This window comes from Ctenocephalides felis, unplaced genomic scaffold (genome assembly GCF_003426905.1).
Source record: "Ctenocephalides felis isolate EL2017-DRISC unplaced genomic scaffold, ASM342690v1 CF-g0.4_SCAFFOLD_03571, whole genome shotgun sequence".
Classification (NCBI taxonomy): Eukaryota; Metazoa; Arthropoda; class Insecta; order Siphonaptera; family Pulicidae; genus Ctenocephalides; species Ctenocephalides felis.
In genome coordinates this window covers 19,354,919-19,370,104 of record NW_020539725.1, presented here as the reverse complement: position 1 = coordinate 19,370,104, position 15,186 = coordinate 19,354,919, and the positions used below count along the sequence as shown (strand labels likewise).

Here is a 15,186-nt window from a genome sequence, read left to right as displayed (position 1 = left end):
AAGTCTGGAAAATTTTGCACGGCCTTCTAATATCGTCGCCGTAACAGCCTCTAGCTAGCATAGAAGCGTAGAGATAAAATGCATTGGAAAATTGAAACAAAGAATTTTAATTTTTTTTTGTAAAAATGTTTTTTGTGTGTGTTTGAATTAATATCTAAAAAAAATATATATATATATAACTCAAAACTCAAACTCAAAAATATATATATAACTCATTTTCGTGTTACTTATGTTATAACATATATTGACTAATTATTTTTAAATGGTCGAAAAATGCATTTATTGGAGAACTTAATCCTTGTTTAAAATTGCTACTCGTCGATGTATGCAAATTAGAATAATTTTCTACAGTTGTGTTGTATAACTACGTGAGTATTTAAATTTATTATAGTTTTTCTCTAATTTATTTTACGATAACACCTATTAAGAATTGAAATTACTTATTAATAAAATAAGTAAGTAATAAAATAGTTTTCTCTCTAATATATTTTATAATAGTACACATTGAAATTGAATTGTAGTTTAAATTGAAACTAATAAAAAAATGAAATGTAATGAGTAAGGATTCTTTTTGATAATAATAAATACCAAACAATATTATAATTTATTCAATAATTTGAATATTTTATAATATGATTTTTTTTATAATATTTTTTAAACATGTTGCAATTAATGGATTGAACTATGGTTTCTCAAACTATGGGTAAGGAAATTTTGGGATCGCAACAGATTTTTATGTCTAATTTATATATAATTTTATAACATCACATTGAATTTTTTGTATGTTTTTTAACGAATTCTAAAACTATATAAGGACATGTGTATATATGTATATTGCTACCTAATAAATAAATCATCTAAAAATAATAATTTATCTTTCTTTTATATTTGTGTTGGGTCATCAAGAAACTCGCAATCATAAATGGGGTCGTCAAGAAACTTGCAGTCATAAATGGGGTCGCTAATGACAAAAGTTTAAGAAGCCCTGGATTGAACCATAAATTCAAATATTGTTTAAAAGAAATAAGTTTTGGCGTTTATACCCATACTTTTGAGTATGCGTTTGTTTTTAATTACCAAGCAAAATCACAATTTAAATATTGTATAATTTGAAAAAGTTTTTTTCTAATATATTTCACACTTGCACTTATTTCAAGATTTTTCAAAAGTTAAATTTTAATATCAAAAACTTATTGAATTCCAATATTTCTAAAAATTTACAAAATTACGTTTTTCATTGATACACGGCTAACTTCAGTCGAGTTCTTGCCACTCTCTTGCATCCATTCATGTTTATTTATCTATGATCTTATCGTCAGCGTATGCAGCACCTGTCACGTAGCCAACTTTCTTCTCCTGTTTGGTTTGTGTTTGTTTTGATTTAATTCTAGGTTATGTATGTTGCGTGAGCGAAATTTTTATTTATAAATTTATATTTTATATAATAATGGATATTAAAGAAATATTTAAAAAGAAAATAAGTAGATATAAAGGTATAAATCTAATAAGTTTCTACTTTATCTTTCAATAGTTTATAATAGTTTAAGAAAAATCTGTTTCAGAATTATCCGTGAATGATCCCGAACAAAACAAAGAATGTTCACAAACTTTGGAGGAAAATACTTTTAACTTATGCTATGACAAATGCAAATTAAAATTATCAAAGGAAGATTCAAGTGCCTATCAAAAAATACCAAAATTTTACAAAATAATGTGTGATGACTATAAATCATCAGACCTTATTAAGAAATTTAATGAAGAATCCCGTTCATTATTTATTCAAGAAAAAAGTTCATTAGTACTTAATAATAATGAATTAAAATCTTTATATGGTTTACTGGAGAAATACCACACAAGAAATTGTGGTGAAGAGCAATTTATAAATTATGAGGGATATTGCAGAGTTATGGAGCTAGCAGATAAAAGGGCAAGGTATATTTGTTTGTAACATTTTGATTGTATTTTTTTAAATGAAGTTATGTCAATTATACACAGCTATATTTGTAGAATTCTCATATACAGTAGAAACATGTTTATCTGGACCTCAGTTATACAGATTTGTGATTATCCGGAATACTAACTGTGACCAATTTATAAATATGTACAAACCTATAAGTCGAATTTTTGCATGATTGATGCTGCAATTTATTGAGTTTAGTAAATGTATTTAATGTAATCTAAAAAAATATGTATGTAAATACATAAGTAAAAGTTAATTTCTTAATAAACTTTGATTTACGTTGATATCTATGTATGTATTTATTATTTTTAATAAATACACAATGTTATATTTCATACATTTGATTATCCGGATTTTCGATTAGGCAACAATTAGTCCGGTAATCGAGTTTCTACTGTATCTACGTTGTTAACACAATATTCTGTATTATTTATATCTGGAGCGAATCTTGTCCCAATACAAGATAAAAATGCGACAGTGTACATGCACAGTATAGGCGCAAATTTCTTATTCCTAAACAAAATTAAAATATAAAACAAAAAGTTGAATTAACTAATAATCTAAAAAGTGTTTCAATATAAAACTGAAATAATTTCTAGAATTACTCTAGCATTTATATTCTAATGTTTTTACAAATTATTATAGTCTTATAAAAAATGCGTAGCACTAGAAATAGATTTTATTTTAATTGTTAAAACCTTAAAGCATAATTTATCATAAACCATTTAAGTGATATCAATCACAACTTGTATTGATTATGTTTCTTCAAATATTATTTGGTCTTTTAACAAACAAAGACTAACAATTATATTATTGCATGAAATGAGAAGTCAAAATGTCACTTGAGAGTAGTTTAAAATTGCCTTTTTTTATGGTGATATAAACATACATAACTGATGCATATTTATTTCTTTTTGATTTTATTGCTTTGAGTAATAATATCAATTCTGTATTTATAATTTTTTATGTTTTAATATAATGATATTTAAATTTATATTTTGTTGCAGGCATTATTTAACCATAAGTTCTTTTGTGCAGTTGCAGGAAGATGATTTACCTGGATTTGTTAACATAATGACTTTATTTAATCATATAATGAGATTAGTTTGGCTACGACAATCTCGAATTGGTCTGAATTTTTATGATGTATCTGGGCAAGGCAGTCTATATGAAGCGGTAACTAGACCTATATTATATAATTTTCCACAGCTAGTGGATATATTGATTTAGTTGTACCTTGAGAGAGAATAATAAAGTTTTTTTTGTTAAAAATACAGAATTAATGATAATGCTGAATTTATTCATGTTTACTATTGTATTGTTAAATGTGATAATTCTTACTATTCATATGATAAACTATCAGTTTTTTGTTTTATAAACTAAGTTTTATTTTATAAATACTAAGAATTTCTTGCAAATTTCTTGAATTATAATATATTGAATTTCTTGAATTATTATATATTTTAATTATTCTTATTGAATAATTTGATGTAAGTTTTCCCATTTTAAAACCTCTACATAATGAGTATTTACATTTATCTTTGTTATTTAATGGATCAATGGATCATGGATAAATGCATCAATTATAGTATTTTTTAAACCTTTGTTTTAGTGTTTATTTTATTTATATAGTTTATATTTATATATTTTTTTTAGGAGTTGGAGGCTTATATTCAAGAGCTGATACCTACATTACCACAATTAAAGGGATTAGAAAGTTCTTTTTACAGTTTTTATGTTTGTACTGCAGTTCGTAAATTTATGTTTTTTTTAGATCCTTTGAGAACTGGTCGAGTATTAATTGATAATATTTTAGCTTCAAATTTTCTAGAGGAACTGCTAGAAGTATGTATTATTGTTGTTTTATAAAATACCGTTTTAAATATTATCCTTTGTTCCAAAATTGACATATATATCTAATATTTTGTTGTTAGTTGCGTGATAATAATCTGCCAAAAGAATCCCAAGACACAAATTGGTTTTCAGCTCCATCAGCACTTCAGGTTTATGGTCATTATTTAAAACTGGATCGAGATCACAATGGAATGTTGAGTAAAGACGAGTTGTCCAGGTTTGTTTAATAATATTCTCATATAATTGTACGTTCAATGCAAAATAGGGCACAAGCACATATATAATATTCATCTAAAACTTTATTATTAGCTTACGTAATAACAGTAAATATACTGTAACTATTTTTGTTTTAGGCATAATTAGAAAATGTGCCAGTGATTGTGGCTAGGTGTCAGTAAATTTTACCTTTTGCCTGAGTTTCATAGTAAAAGTTTGCACTAAAAAAGTAATGATGACTGGCATCTGATTGGTTTCTTCTTCTCTTCTTTTTTTAAGATTATTGAACAAATATAAAAACTACGAAATTATTTAGGGAATCTACGAAATGACCCATTATTAAGTTTTAGTAGTAAATTTATTTTATATTATTTTAAAAAAATTCTTTCAGTTCAAAATTCAATTCAAAAGTGTCTTGATCAATCGAAATGCTTCTTTGAAATTAACAGTAACCAAATAATTTTGTACAACTTTAGCCAAAAAATAAATTCAAAAGCATTTCATTTGAATTTCAGATAAATTTATTTCCTTTGTTTGCATATGTACTAACTGTCTTTTACGAGAAACATAATTATATGTTTTAACTAAAAAATAATATATGTATATGAATATATACACACACACACATATATATCTTATAATAATATATAATATAATATATAATATAATATTATATAATATTTGTTTATTATGTTATATACATATTATCTATTATATATTTATATAATGAATTTTTCAACTATCATATTCATTGAATTTTTTTTATATAGTTATGGCTCAGGTACTTTAACATCAGCATTTTTGGACCGAGTTTTTCAAGAATGTATGACATATCAAGGCGAAATGGATTACAAAACATATTTAGATTTTGTGCTAGCTATGGAAAACAGGCATGAACCACAGAGCTTGCAATATTTTTTTAAAATACTTGATATTGATTCCCAGAAATATCTTACTGGTTTTACTCTGAATTACTTCTTTAAGGTAATTATACTTTTCGTTTATAAACTTGTATAATCATGGTTATTAAAGCATAATATATCATATATTATTATTTAAAATAAAAGTGCATAAATCATAAATATTCTATACTTACTGGGTTTGCAATATACTTTGAAATGATCGTGTGAGGCAAATGAATTGACACGTTTTTAATCAAATTCATAAAATTTTATAAAGTAAACTTGGATAAATAGGTTAATTATAAATACACGCAAAATAAATATGTTATTATGTGGATATATCTTCCAATTTTTATTCAAATATTTTTATTAATGTGTTGATTTCAGTCAATACAAGAACAAATGCAAGCACATGGAGCAGAGCCTGTGTTATTTGAAAATATAAAGGATGAAATTTTTGATATGGTTAAGCCTGAAGATCCAACTCGTATCACACTAAAGGATATAATAAACAGGTAATAAAATTATTTTGATTAATTTGATATGTTAAGAATTCTTTAGAAACCTAATTTTTTTTAAAAGATATGGAATGACTGCATCAATTTATTATATATTATTTTAAAATATAAATTCTAATAAAAAAATTTCAGCCAACAAGGTGATACTCTTGTCAGCATTCTTATAGAGTTACATGGATTTCTAGCTTATGAAAATAGGGAACTAGTTATAACTGACACACCGAAAGAGGAGTCAATGCAGGTTTAAAATATTATTTAATTGGGGAATCATTTTGTAATACTTATTTTATAATAAAAAAACTTAAACTATTAAAATTAAGTAACTTAAATTTTACTTTCTTTTTTTTTTAATATTTGAAATTCAATGATTTTCAATATATATCAAGAAATTATGGTTTATTTTCCATATTTTTCAAACAAATTTTTACACTGATGGAAATCTATTGCTTCATAATCGAACACAGATATCAGTTGATTAATTATGTTAGGTTCCATCCAGTTTTTGCTGTGAGTCGTCAAAATTATTATATTAGTACAATACCCAAAATCTTGTCACTCTTAGTTTTGCACAAATATTATTTGTGTACTGTTTCCATCATTTTTGAATAATAGACAATGAATTTAAAAATATGAAAAGATAAAACTATAGCAAAATAAGAATTAATGAAAAAGCGTTCAATCATTCAAAATTTGTTTTGCATAAACATAAATCATTACAATAAATTTAAATATTAAATAGTTATATTTATATGTATTGATTAAATTGAAATTTGTAATTTATTATGGTTTTATATGAAAATATGTAATTCAGGCGGATGTGTTATAAACATAGAATTATTTAAGGTGACCACACGTCCCGGTTTGGCTGGGACAGTCCCGGGTTTCCTTGTGTCGCGCGTTTTTCTGAAAGCATTATATGTTTCAGATTTAAATCTTTTGATAAGTTTCAGATTTAGATCTAATGAAAATATGACCACCTAGTTTATTAGATTCTTCTGAATTTGTTATTATTACATTCTTCTCTGCTTGACCTTCCCAAATGATTTCATACTTAAATAAATAAAAAATACATAATGATCGATGAATTACTTTTATTAATATGTAAAAATAAATTACTTTTATTATATATATTTTTTGAAATATTTATTTTTGCTTCTGATTATTATAAAATATAAAACGCTTTCACACTATATAAATCAAATTGCAATACTTTTATTGTGAAAAATTAAATAATGATATATTGAGTTTAGCCAAATAGTTGATCCAGAGCCTTTTCAATATCCCAATCACAGCATGAGAGCATGCTTCTCGCATTATCGCTTGCAAATCCCAAGTCGGTTAAGTTACGAACTTTCTCATCGCAATCTGGGCAAATATGGGGCCCACCGGCATAGACATTTGTCCAATGTTTGGCTGTTAATTCGTAAAGATCACGTCGCCGTTTAAATTGTTTCGCTACCATTGCGTCCTAAAAATAAGAACAAGGTTATATAATATAATGGCAAATAGTCTTTAATTTTATCTTATCAAACTTTTTTAAAAGGAACCATACCGAATATAATTTTGACGACCCAATTCAAAGCAATTTTTAGTTTTATTTATATTAATTAATTTATGTGGGGAATGATTAGTCAGCGAAGCACTTGAAGTCGGTGGTAAATTCAGTTTGAAAAATCCGTTGACCTCATGGTATTATTGAAAAATAAATCATGGTTCATGACAATCAAAGCTGCTGAATAAGAAATGATGTCAGAATAAGATGACGATACCCTTATGATATCCAGCCTTGGAAGACATGAACTGCTTTAATTAAGTACAAAAGAAGAATGAAGTTTAAGAAAAAACAGATTCTACAAGAGATTTGGAGTCGTCAGTGCAAATTAGATTTAAACATCGAGAAAATATAGAGTTAAACTCTACTATTTATATAAATGACATTATTTAACACGTGACTCGCACGGGGCGGGCTACACAGCAAAACATACCAAAAAATCGGCCCCGCCGCGAACGTGTTAAACGAGAAAATCTCTGGAGTAGTATAAGAGTTGCTGTATTACTTATTAAATGAGATTATAATCTGTTGCAAGTGATTTAGTTTCCCATAGTTATACACCGACTTTCAATAGCAAGTTACAATATTATTTGAAGAAAACATAATAATGAGTAATGAAAATATGAAGTTGACTATCAAAGGTATCTTGTACTCTTTTTTCTGTAGCTATTCAAATTCTATATATATATTGTATAAGATTTCGATAAAATTTTAATATCTATGATATTTATTGCTGTCGCATTAGACAATTAAGACTAATATCATCTTTTATTTACTTGGGGATCGTCCGCTTCTGCTGAAGATAACAACGCTTGTATTGACAACAGGGCTGTTCTTAAAGTCATCGCCGCAATCCATTCGTCCTTCAAAACATCCAAACATATAACACCTGTCACAGAAGAAATATTCGGATGCCAAATTTTGGTGACAAATTGCACGTGCGGTGGCTTAAAAGGGTACGATTCGGGTATATCAATCCTAAGAATAAAATGTCCTCCCTCATAAGGTGTGTCCGGTGGTCCGATGATTTCTCCCTTAAGTTCTGTTAAACTGTCGTGAATCATTTCTATTTTTATTGTTTCCGAAGAATTGCCTACATTTTTGCTGGCTTCTTTGAATTCGCGCTTTATGCGCTGCGATGCAATATTTGACATTTTGATTTCTTTAAATTTCACATAATTTTGATACTGATTAATCTAATTTGAATTCAAAAATCTTATGTTTTTAATGACAGAAGAGAAAACAAAAACATCGTATGGAAATTTAATCTATCATTATTAATCATTATTAATTTTGAAAGCAAATATTCGGAATACATTTTTACCAGGATCACACATCTACTGATCAGTAGATTTGATCGATTCAGTCGATCGACTGAATCATCAAATGTGGTTATTAAAGTTATTGTCTTTTTTAACTTCCCGAGTTTTCGCCAGAAAATCTGATTTCTTAATTTCAAATGATCTTCAAATATCAATTGATTCAAATCTCATTCTGAATCGAATGAGATCAACTTTGGTAAAAGTATGTGAGCCGATTTTTTAACACTTTGTCGACGTTTTCTAAAGGGCGGCTGGAAAACTTCAATTTAAAAGCTATTCGATGTAGCTTGATTGAGCTCGATAAGGACTAACGTTGATCATAGTTTGGCGCGAGGTGGCCGGCCAAAATTAGCAAAAAAGTGTAAAATTTTTGTTCCACGTAGCTTATTCGAAGTAAAATAATGGTTCGTAATCGTACTTAATATTTTTCGGTGAATATCTGCCGGGCTATTTCTTAATGATTTTGATAGATTTTGCAGTCTGGAAGAATCATACTAAAATATTAAAGGTATAATAAAAATATTGTATGTATTATATTAGTCCTCACTTAAAATCAGTTAAGCGGCGTTTCCACCTAAAATTTTTGGTCACACCCTTTTAGAGTTCTTCGTGTATTTTTGGTCAGTCAAATTTTGTAAATTTGATGACTTTAAATAATTTTGCTCTTTCCCGCCACTTTAAATAATAAATCTGACGTTTCACGGTACATCCTCGAACAAAAAGATTCAAGCCCTCACTGCTTTGAGGCGTTCCTGTTCCTGTTCGTTCTTCTTTGTATTTTCTTGTTCGACATGTTCGTTCGTTAGATGTGGCGCACCTTTAGCAACGTCAGTGTTATTTTTGTATCAGTTGACAAATTATGTGTTTCCTCTTTTCGTTTGTGTTTGTACATTTGTTAATAAAGTTTTCATTATGAAATTGCTCTTAAATGCATAGCCCGCATAGCCTTTTGACAAAGTGATTAGAACAGCTTCAAACTCAGATACAGAACATAAATAATACGTAATGCATTGACAGATTAGTCTAATCATATTATACTTTAAGGAAAAAGACCATTTGTAGGAAATTGTGTAATGCAATCATGTATATGCTTCTACAAGAAATACAAAAGATTTAGAAATCTTCCAGCTGTATAAAATTGGATTACCACTTATTTATATTTCGATTTGATTGTATATTTATTATAATATAATTATATCAAGTATATTTTTGTTATTATTGTATTATTACAAAACATAAGACGATTGTTTATTAATTTTCATTTCAAATTTTGCGCCATAAATTTGAATGTCAAAAGCAGCGCCATCACGTCTGAGCGGAGGACCCTTTAAGTATCCCTTCTGAACGTAAAAATCGGGAAAGAGAAAGGTCTTTAATTCTAATATTTGTAATATTTTCTAGAGGATAATCCTAGACAATATAATAAAAGTGAGGATAATAGTCCTAGACAATATAATAATAGTGGTATATGGTCTAACTAGAATTGATTATAGTTTAATTTTAAAATACTCATAAAGATTAGATCTTAACCGACCTAACCTTTATGAGTATTTCAAACTACGTTTATTAAATTTATCCTATATTAAAATATTTAATAAATATACCTTATATTAAATTTATTATAACACTTAATTTTATATTATCTAGGCTTGTGATTATTTCAATAAGAGGCGAAACTTCACGTAGTCGATTATTTATTTCGAATATTTTGACATATTGTTTATTGATGTATTGGATTATCGTTAAGTAGATATTTTAAAATTATATCACTATATTTAATACTGAAATTAATTAAGGTGAGTCATACCCTTCGTTCAAAAAGATAGTGTTATTTATTTTAATAGTTTCAGTTTTTACAGTATGGGTCGCAAGTGTATAGTTTCTACTTGTACAAATACTCGCAAACATGCACTTTTACATCGTTTTCCACTTTATGCAAATGTTAGAGAAGAATGGCTTCGAAGAATTGGTAACCCAGAATTGTTGGCAATGAGCCATGGACAAATTGATGCTAAGCGACTCTGCACTGAACATTTTAGTGAAACTTGCAGATTTCCTGGGAGTTGGAGGAAGTCAAATCTAAAACTAGGATCTTTGCCAACAATTAATATGCCAGGTTTCAGTGGTGATCCTTTGGCAAAAGAAAATTGCTTGATGGAAGTAACACATCTCACATATAAATTAAAAAAAACCAAAGGTATTAAAATAAAAACTTTCAACTTTATTAGTAAATTCTTTACACATTCTTAACACATTTCTATACTATCATAATCATATCTTACTCATTTGATATTTTTTTTTAGAATGCTTGGTAAATCAAGAGCCATCACAACACACAGAAAATATACCCGCACCTGCACCTATTTTGCTAGCAGAATCTACAGGTTATATTATATGAAATGAATTGTTAGCAATATTAATGTACTACTATATAACTTTATTTCCATTCAATTTAGCTGCAACAAAAATAGCAAAATCTACTATGGAGATGTCAGTGCCTGTCAAATTAACAGGTATTGGTTCTCATTACATACAGAGTTTCATTCTTTGGCTTTATATAAATAGAATCAAACATTTTCTTTTTCTTTGTGTTTTTTCTAATTTTAATATAAGGCCTTGAATGCCTAATTTTAATAATCTTTACTGTTACCATAGTCAAATTTCTAAACCTAATTTCAGCTCCTTCTACTACGTCTATCATTAAGAGCAAAATTCAATATCGCTGCGCCAAATGCAAAATCACATTTATATTTAAATCAGAGATTTTAAAGCATGTACAGCAAGAACATATCAACACAATTAATAAAACCAAAAATAAACTAAAGTATGGCTGCCGATTATGTAGCAAAAAATTTGCATATAAAGAATCAGTTAGGTATCACATATTATCAGAACATAAAGAAAATTTGCAGCCACTGTTTAAAACCAATCGAGACGCTAATGATTCGATTTTTGAAGAGCAATCTAAATGTAAACAAAACATTGTTGATAACACTTGTTTATCGACTTTGTTTGAACCTTCAGAAGTGAGAATTTCACCTTCGAGTTCTTCATCGAAAGCTCATAACATAAATATAAAAAAAGTAACAATAGGAGAACTGCCAAATATAGAAACATTGAATCCAAATATTTCAGGCATACTTTTGAACCAACAAAATGCACTTGTTTCAGACCTTACACAATTAACAGATGCTCTGCAAAATTATCAACTCAGTTCTGATATAATAAAAATTGTTTCCCATAAATTGAAACCTATTCTTGCGCTTGTTAAAATGGGCATTGAGAATAAATAAGTGTTTCATTATAATAGTTTTATTGATCAAAAAATATTTATAAAATTAGTGGCTATTCAAATATTTTATATATTGTTGCCATCATAAATTATACTATGCTATGCCATTAAAAATAAACAATAGAGGTTAAACGTTACCTGTTTTACTTTTACTTATGGATTAATCATCAGATTGAGACATATCTGTTTAATACTTTTCTTATGATTTTGCTTTTGAATAATGTGGAAGTTGTAATTTTTTGGTGTCTTATGGCTGATTATTCGCATAGATATTATTTTGAATAAAGAGAGAAAAAAGTAAAAAAACATGTTAAAAAATTTTTAGGTTTTGTCTGCATATTAGTGCATAATTAATTCAATATGTATAAAATATAGCAATCCTGGTTTGGCGCTTTTTAGTTGTACTCTATTCAGTGGGAATGAGCCAAAATATGTGTGAAATTGTGAAGTTATCGAGATAAACCGTTTTAGATTAGATGAATTTGAAAACTATCAAAGAAATGTTAGTTAGTTTCGAAGCAAGATTAACTGAGCAAATAGAAAACAAAAACATTAGTAATAGTGATTTGATAATGAGCAAATGAATTTTCCAATGGTGTTTTGTAAGTATATGGTCTGTAATTTCAGTTATAGTGATCTGTGTTCACTAAGGACTAAGCCAAGACCGCTTAAAATTATCTTTAAGGATAATAACTTATCAAAGAAAATTTTGTTTAACTGCAAGAAAATTAAAGATAATGCCCACTTCAAGAATTTGTTTATCACTGAAGATCGGACACCAAGGCAACAACTTTATTATCAAAGACTGAAAGCTCAGCTACTTGAACGTGAGAAAAAAGGTGAAGTTAATCTTAAAATTAAATATATTAATGGCGTTTCTCGAATTGTTTCTTTAAACTAACTTCGCCCACAAATAGTAATGTCTTTACATGTTACTATCAAAATGTTCGTGGTAACTCAACACTAAAATTTCTGACTGCCTGCTTGCATCTAGTAATCTTGGTTATGATTTCGTCGCCTTTTCTGAAACATGGCTTAAAAACGGTGTTCACAACTCTGAATTCTTTTGCGACAGTTTCAATGTTTTCAGATGTGATCAAACTTATGGTATCAACAATAAATATCGTGGTGGTGGTGTACTTCTTGCAGCTAAAAAATATATTACTTGTGAACCTTTGAAATTGAACTTTATTTGTGAATCTCTTCCAATGATTGTTATCGTTGGCTGCAAGTGTATCCTCAAGAATTCAAGCATATTAGTATTGACCGTTTACGTTCCACCTGATATATCTACTGAGAATTTTGAAGCTTTCCTTGATCTACTAGAATCTTATGCTTCTGACAAAAATGTTTTAATTATTAGTGATTTCAATGTTCATCATTTTGATCAATTATCTCATAATCTTACTAATGTAAAATGTATCTTAATTAAGATACTAGATTAATCTATAATTTCAAGTAACCTATTAAACAAAAAAAAACAACATAAAAAACTAGAATATTTTAAATGTTAAAAATAACAATATTAAATATGTTATAATAAACAGTAACAAATATTTTTCGAAAACAATAATAAAAATATATAAAATTTATATTCATTACAATTATTAATTTCATATTTTCAAATGAAACACAAATTGAATATAAAACTATTTTTAAATGATATTAATTAATAATAACAGATGGAAATAAAAACATCTAATTTTGGTCCAACTATTAAAGCTAACCAAGCTATACCGACACACCAATATACATAAACTTTATTACATAATTCCAAATTGGGATGACAATTTTCAAATACAATTATATTTTTTTTTTGCTAACAAACAACTATTAGAATTATAGTTGAGCATTATTAAGCTCTGATATTTTTTTTATCGAGATACTTCCAACATCTTCATTCTCAATATTCACAATTTGTCTTAATTTCATTGTAGCCCATTCAGTATGTACTATTCCACCTTAAAAACAAATGAGAAAGGTTAAAGCAGAATTTATAATAGTTATTAGTTAACAATTGTTAACTAATAACTATGCCATATACCTTTCATTTATTCCTTGTTTTGCTGTTAAAAGCCTCTCGATATTCTTTTATATTAATCACATAAGCTATACGAGGCAATTTAGGATGCAAACCAAGGCTTAGAAACCAATCCTAAAAATAAATTATTACAATAATAAAATATAAACCTCAAAAGCCATCAGAAATTTAAACAGTTATTTACCTTTAGTATCTTGTAGCATTGTCGAAAACTAAATTTTCATATCCATATAATAAGCTCTAGTTTTTTTGAGACATCTGAGAGCATTATTATATTGTCTAGGTCTGAGAGTATAGTTCCATCAGAGCAGTCCGAGTTTGAAATGATGTGATGGTGGTGTGTTGTATACCCTGATGACAGGTGACATGAGACCGGATGACACTTCAAGCAAGCGCAAGGTTTCTTGGTCCGCAGAGCGTCATTGCACAATCCATTTTAATCTCAGCCATCGCTGGAAGAAGATCTTGGGAAGCCAGTAGACACTCCAGTTATAGGAAGCCATTGGACAATCAAGTGGTACGTACGTGCATTTGCCACATGTTAGTCGTTTTATTTTGCCATTCATTGTACCGTGTCAAAGTAAAAGGTTGTATGGCCGAGTATATATTAGTATTTTGCATTAGTCATTTTATGTAATGGGCTTGAGAATTATTTGTGGATTCGAAGCTTATGCAGGTGTTTACATGATCTTTCCCAAGGGTGCTACAAATACCCAACACTACATAATGACAGATTCTGATTGAGGTTAGTAACAATTTGAGAAGAAAAATGGCGCGTCAAATCTTTTACGATCATAGATGAATATCGAGTGTTTTCATGCAGTTTGAGAAATTATTGAGAGAAGGACCATTGATATTGCTTTGATGCAGATGGTCGTCTTTCAATTTCATTAGTGAGTTGCTTTAGTGGTGTATATATTTTTTCTATATTTGCCTATATCGCATCAATTGGAAATCTTATCTGAATCGCTAGCGAATACAACATTTATTTGCTTTAACTATCCTGGCTCGTGATGAACAAAAATAATTATGATAAATCAGATTCGACCATAATAATGTGATTCTATTTCGAAATTGTTGTATTTCAATTATTCTCCAAAATTCTTTATAAAGATTCTGTAATGCTAATACAATCAATGTTTTTTATATGAAATATTTTGTAAGTAAATGAAGCTGATCCATTAATTTTAATTTAATGATTTTGAAAACAATGTACTTTTTACAATTGAATGTCACGGTCACAACGAAATGTATTCAACATATTAAAAATATTTAGGTATTATAATTATCATTCATACATTTTAACATTTCTACAGCAGTTTCCTCTTTCAATTATAAAAGCCTCTGAATTTTTATATAATACCCTTGATGACAAGAAAATTCTGTGCTGATCCTGATTTTTTACTTAAGACATAGTATATATTATTGTTGACGGCTGCTACGATTTAAAGTTTCCTAGGCAAAATGCATTGAGTCTAAGTCATGTAAACACTGAAATAATTTTATTTCTCATGACAAGAATTACTGTA

The 15,186-nt window shown here is 27.8% G+C and overlaps 3 protein-coding genes and 1 long non-coding RNA gene across 5 annotated transcripts; 2 read left to right on the top strand and 2 right to left on the bottom strand.

Annotated features, from left to right (window-relative positions):
* The first annotated feature begins 1,361 nt into the window (after window positions 1-1,361).
* LOC113384962 (serine/threonine-protein phosphatase 2A regulatory subunit B'' subunit gamma-like) lies at window positions 1,362-5,717 on the top strand. Its single transcript, XM_026622741.1, has 8 exons — window positions 1,362-1,493; window positions 1,563-1,932; window positions 2,968-3,136; window positions 3,617-3,805; window positions 3,895-4,031; window positions 4,801-5,014; window positions 5,320-5,447; window positions 5,583-5,717. The coding sequence occupies exons 1-8, from the start codon at window positions 1,448-1,450 to the stop codon at window positions 5,695-5,697; spliced, it is 1,368 nt and encodes a 455-aa protein (XP_026478526.1). The 5' UTR covers window positions 1,362-1,447; the 3' UTR covers window positions 5,698-5,717.
* Window positions 5,718-6,696: 979 nt separating this feature from the next.
* LOC113385390 (ubiquitin-conjugating enzyme E2-22 kDa-like) lies at window positions 6,697-8,240 on the bottom strand. Its single transcript, XM_026623236.1, has 2 exons — window positions 7,779-8,240; window positions 6,697-6,918 (listed from the first exon to the last, which is right to left on the bottom strand). The coding sequence occupies exons 1-2, from the start codon at window positions 8,154-8,156 to the stop codon at window positions 6,697-6,699; spliced, it is 600 nt and encodes a 199-aa protein (XP_026479021.1). The 5' UTR covers window positions 8,157-8,240.
* Window positions 8,241-9,971: 1,731 nt separating this feature from the next.
* LOC113385205 lies at window positions 9,972-11,737 on the top strand. Of its 2 annotated transcripts, none has more exons than XM_026623031.1 (5): window positions 9,972-10,120; window positions 10,184-10,521; window positions 10,628-10,708; window positions 10,781-10,837; window positions 11,004-11,737. In XM_026623031.1, the coding sequence occupies exons 2-5, from the start codon at window positions 10,185-10,187 to the stop codon at window positions 11,615-11,617; spliced, it is 1,089 nt and encodes a 362-aa protein (XP_026478816.1). In that variant the 5' UTR covers window positions 9,972-10,120; window position 10,184; the 3' UTR covers window positions 11,618-11,737. The 2 variants fall into 2 exon arrangements, with proteins under 2 accessions (XP_026478816.1, XP_026478817.1); XM_026623032.1 differs by having other exon boundaries at window positions 10,175-10,521.
* A 1,611-nt stretch (window positions 11,738-13,348) lies between these two features.
* Window positions 13,349-14,191, bottom strand: LOC113385384. The gene is made up of 3 exons (XR_003367989.1): window positions 13,842-14,191; window positions 13,661-13,771; window positions 13,349-13,577 (listed from the first exon to the last, which is right to left on the bottom strand). It is a non-coding gene; the product is annotated as an uncharacterized LOC113385384 (long non-coding RNA).
* Between the last annotated feature and the right edge of the window lie 995 nt (window positions 14,192-15,186).

Coding starts and splice junctions, on each gene's coding strand:
- LOC113384962 (XM_026622741.1), top strand. CDS start 1,448: ATGGATATTAAAGAAATATTTAAAAAGAAAATAAGTAGATATAAAG. Junction 3,137..3,616: donor AAGGCAGTCTATATGAAGCG/GTAACTAGACCT, acceptor TATTTTTTTTAG/GAGTTGGAGGCTTATATTCA. Junction 3,806..3,894: donor TTCTAGAGGAACTGCTAGAA/GTATGTATTATT, acceptor TTTTGTTGTTAG/TTGCGTGATAATAATCTGCC.
- LOC113385390 (XM_026623236.1), bottom strand. CDS start 8,156: ATGTCAAATATTGCATCGCAGCGCATAAAGCGCGAATTCAAAGAAGCC. Junction 6,919..7,778: donor CAGAAGCGGACGATCCCCAA/GTAAATAAAAGA, acceptor TCTTATTTTTAG/GACGCAATGGTAGCGAAACA.
- LOC113385205 (XM_026623031.1), top strand. CDS start 10,185: ATGGGTCGCAAGTGTATAGTTTCTACTTGTACAAATACTCGCAAACAT. Junction 10,522..10,627: donor TAAATTAAAAAAAACCAAAG/GTATTAAAATAA, acceptor ATTTTTTTTTAG/AATGCTTGGTAAATCAAGAG. Junction 10,709..10,780: donor TTTGCTAGCAGAATCTACAG/GTTATATTATAT, acceptor CATTCAATTTAG/CTGCAACAAAAATAGCAAAA.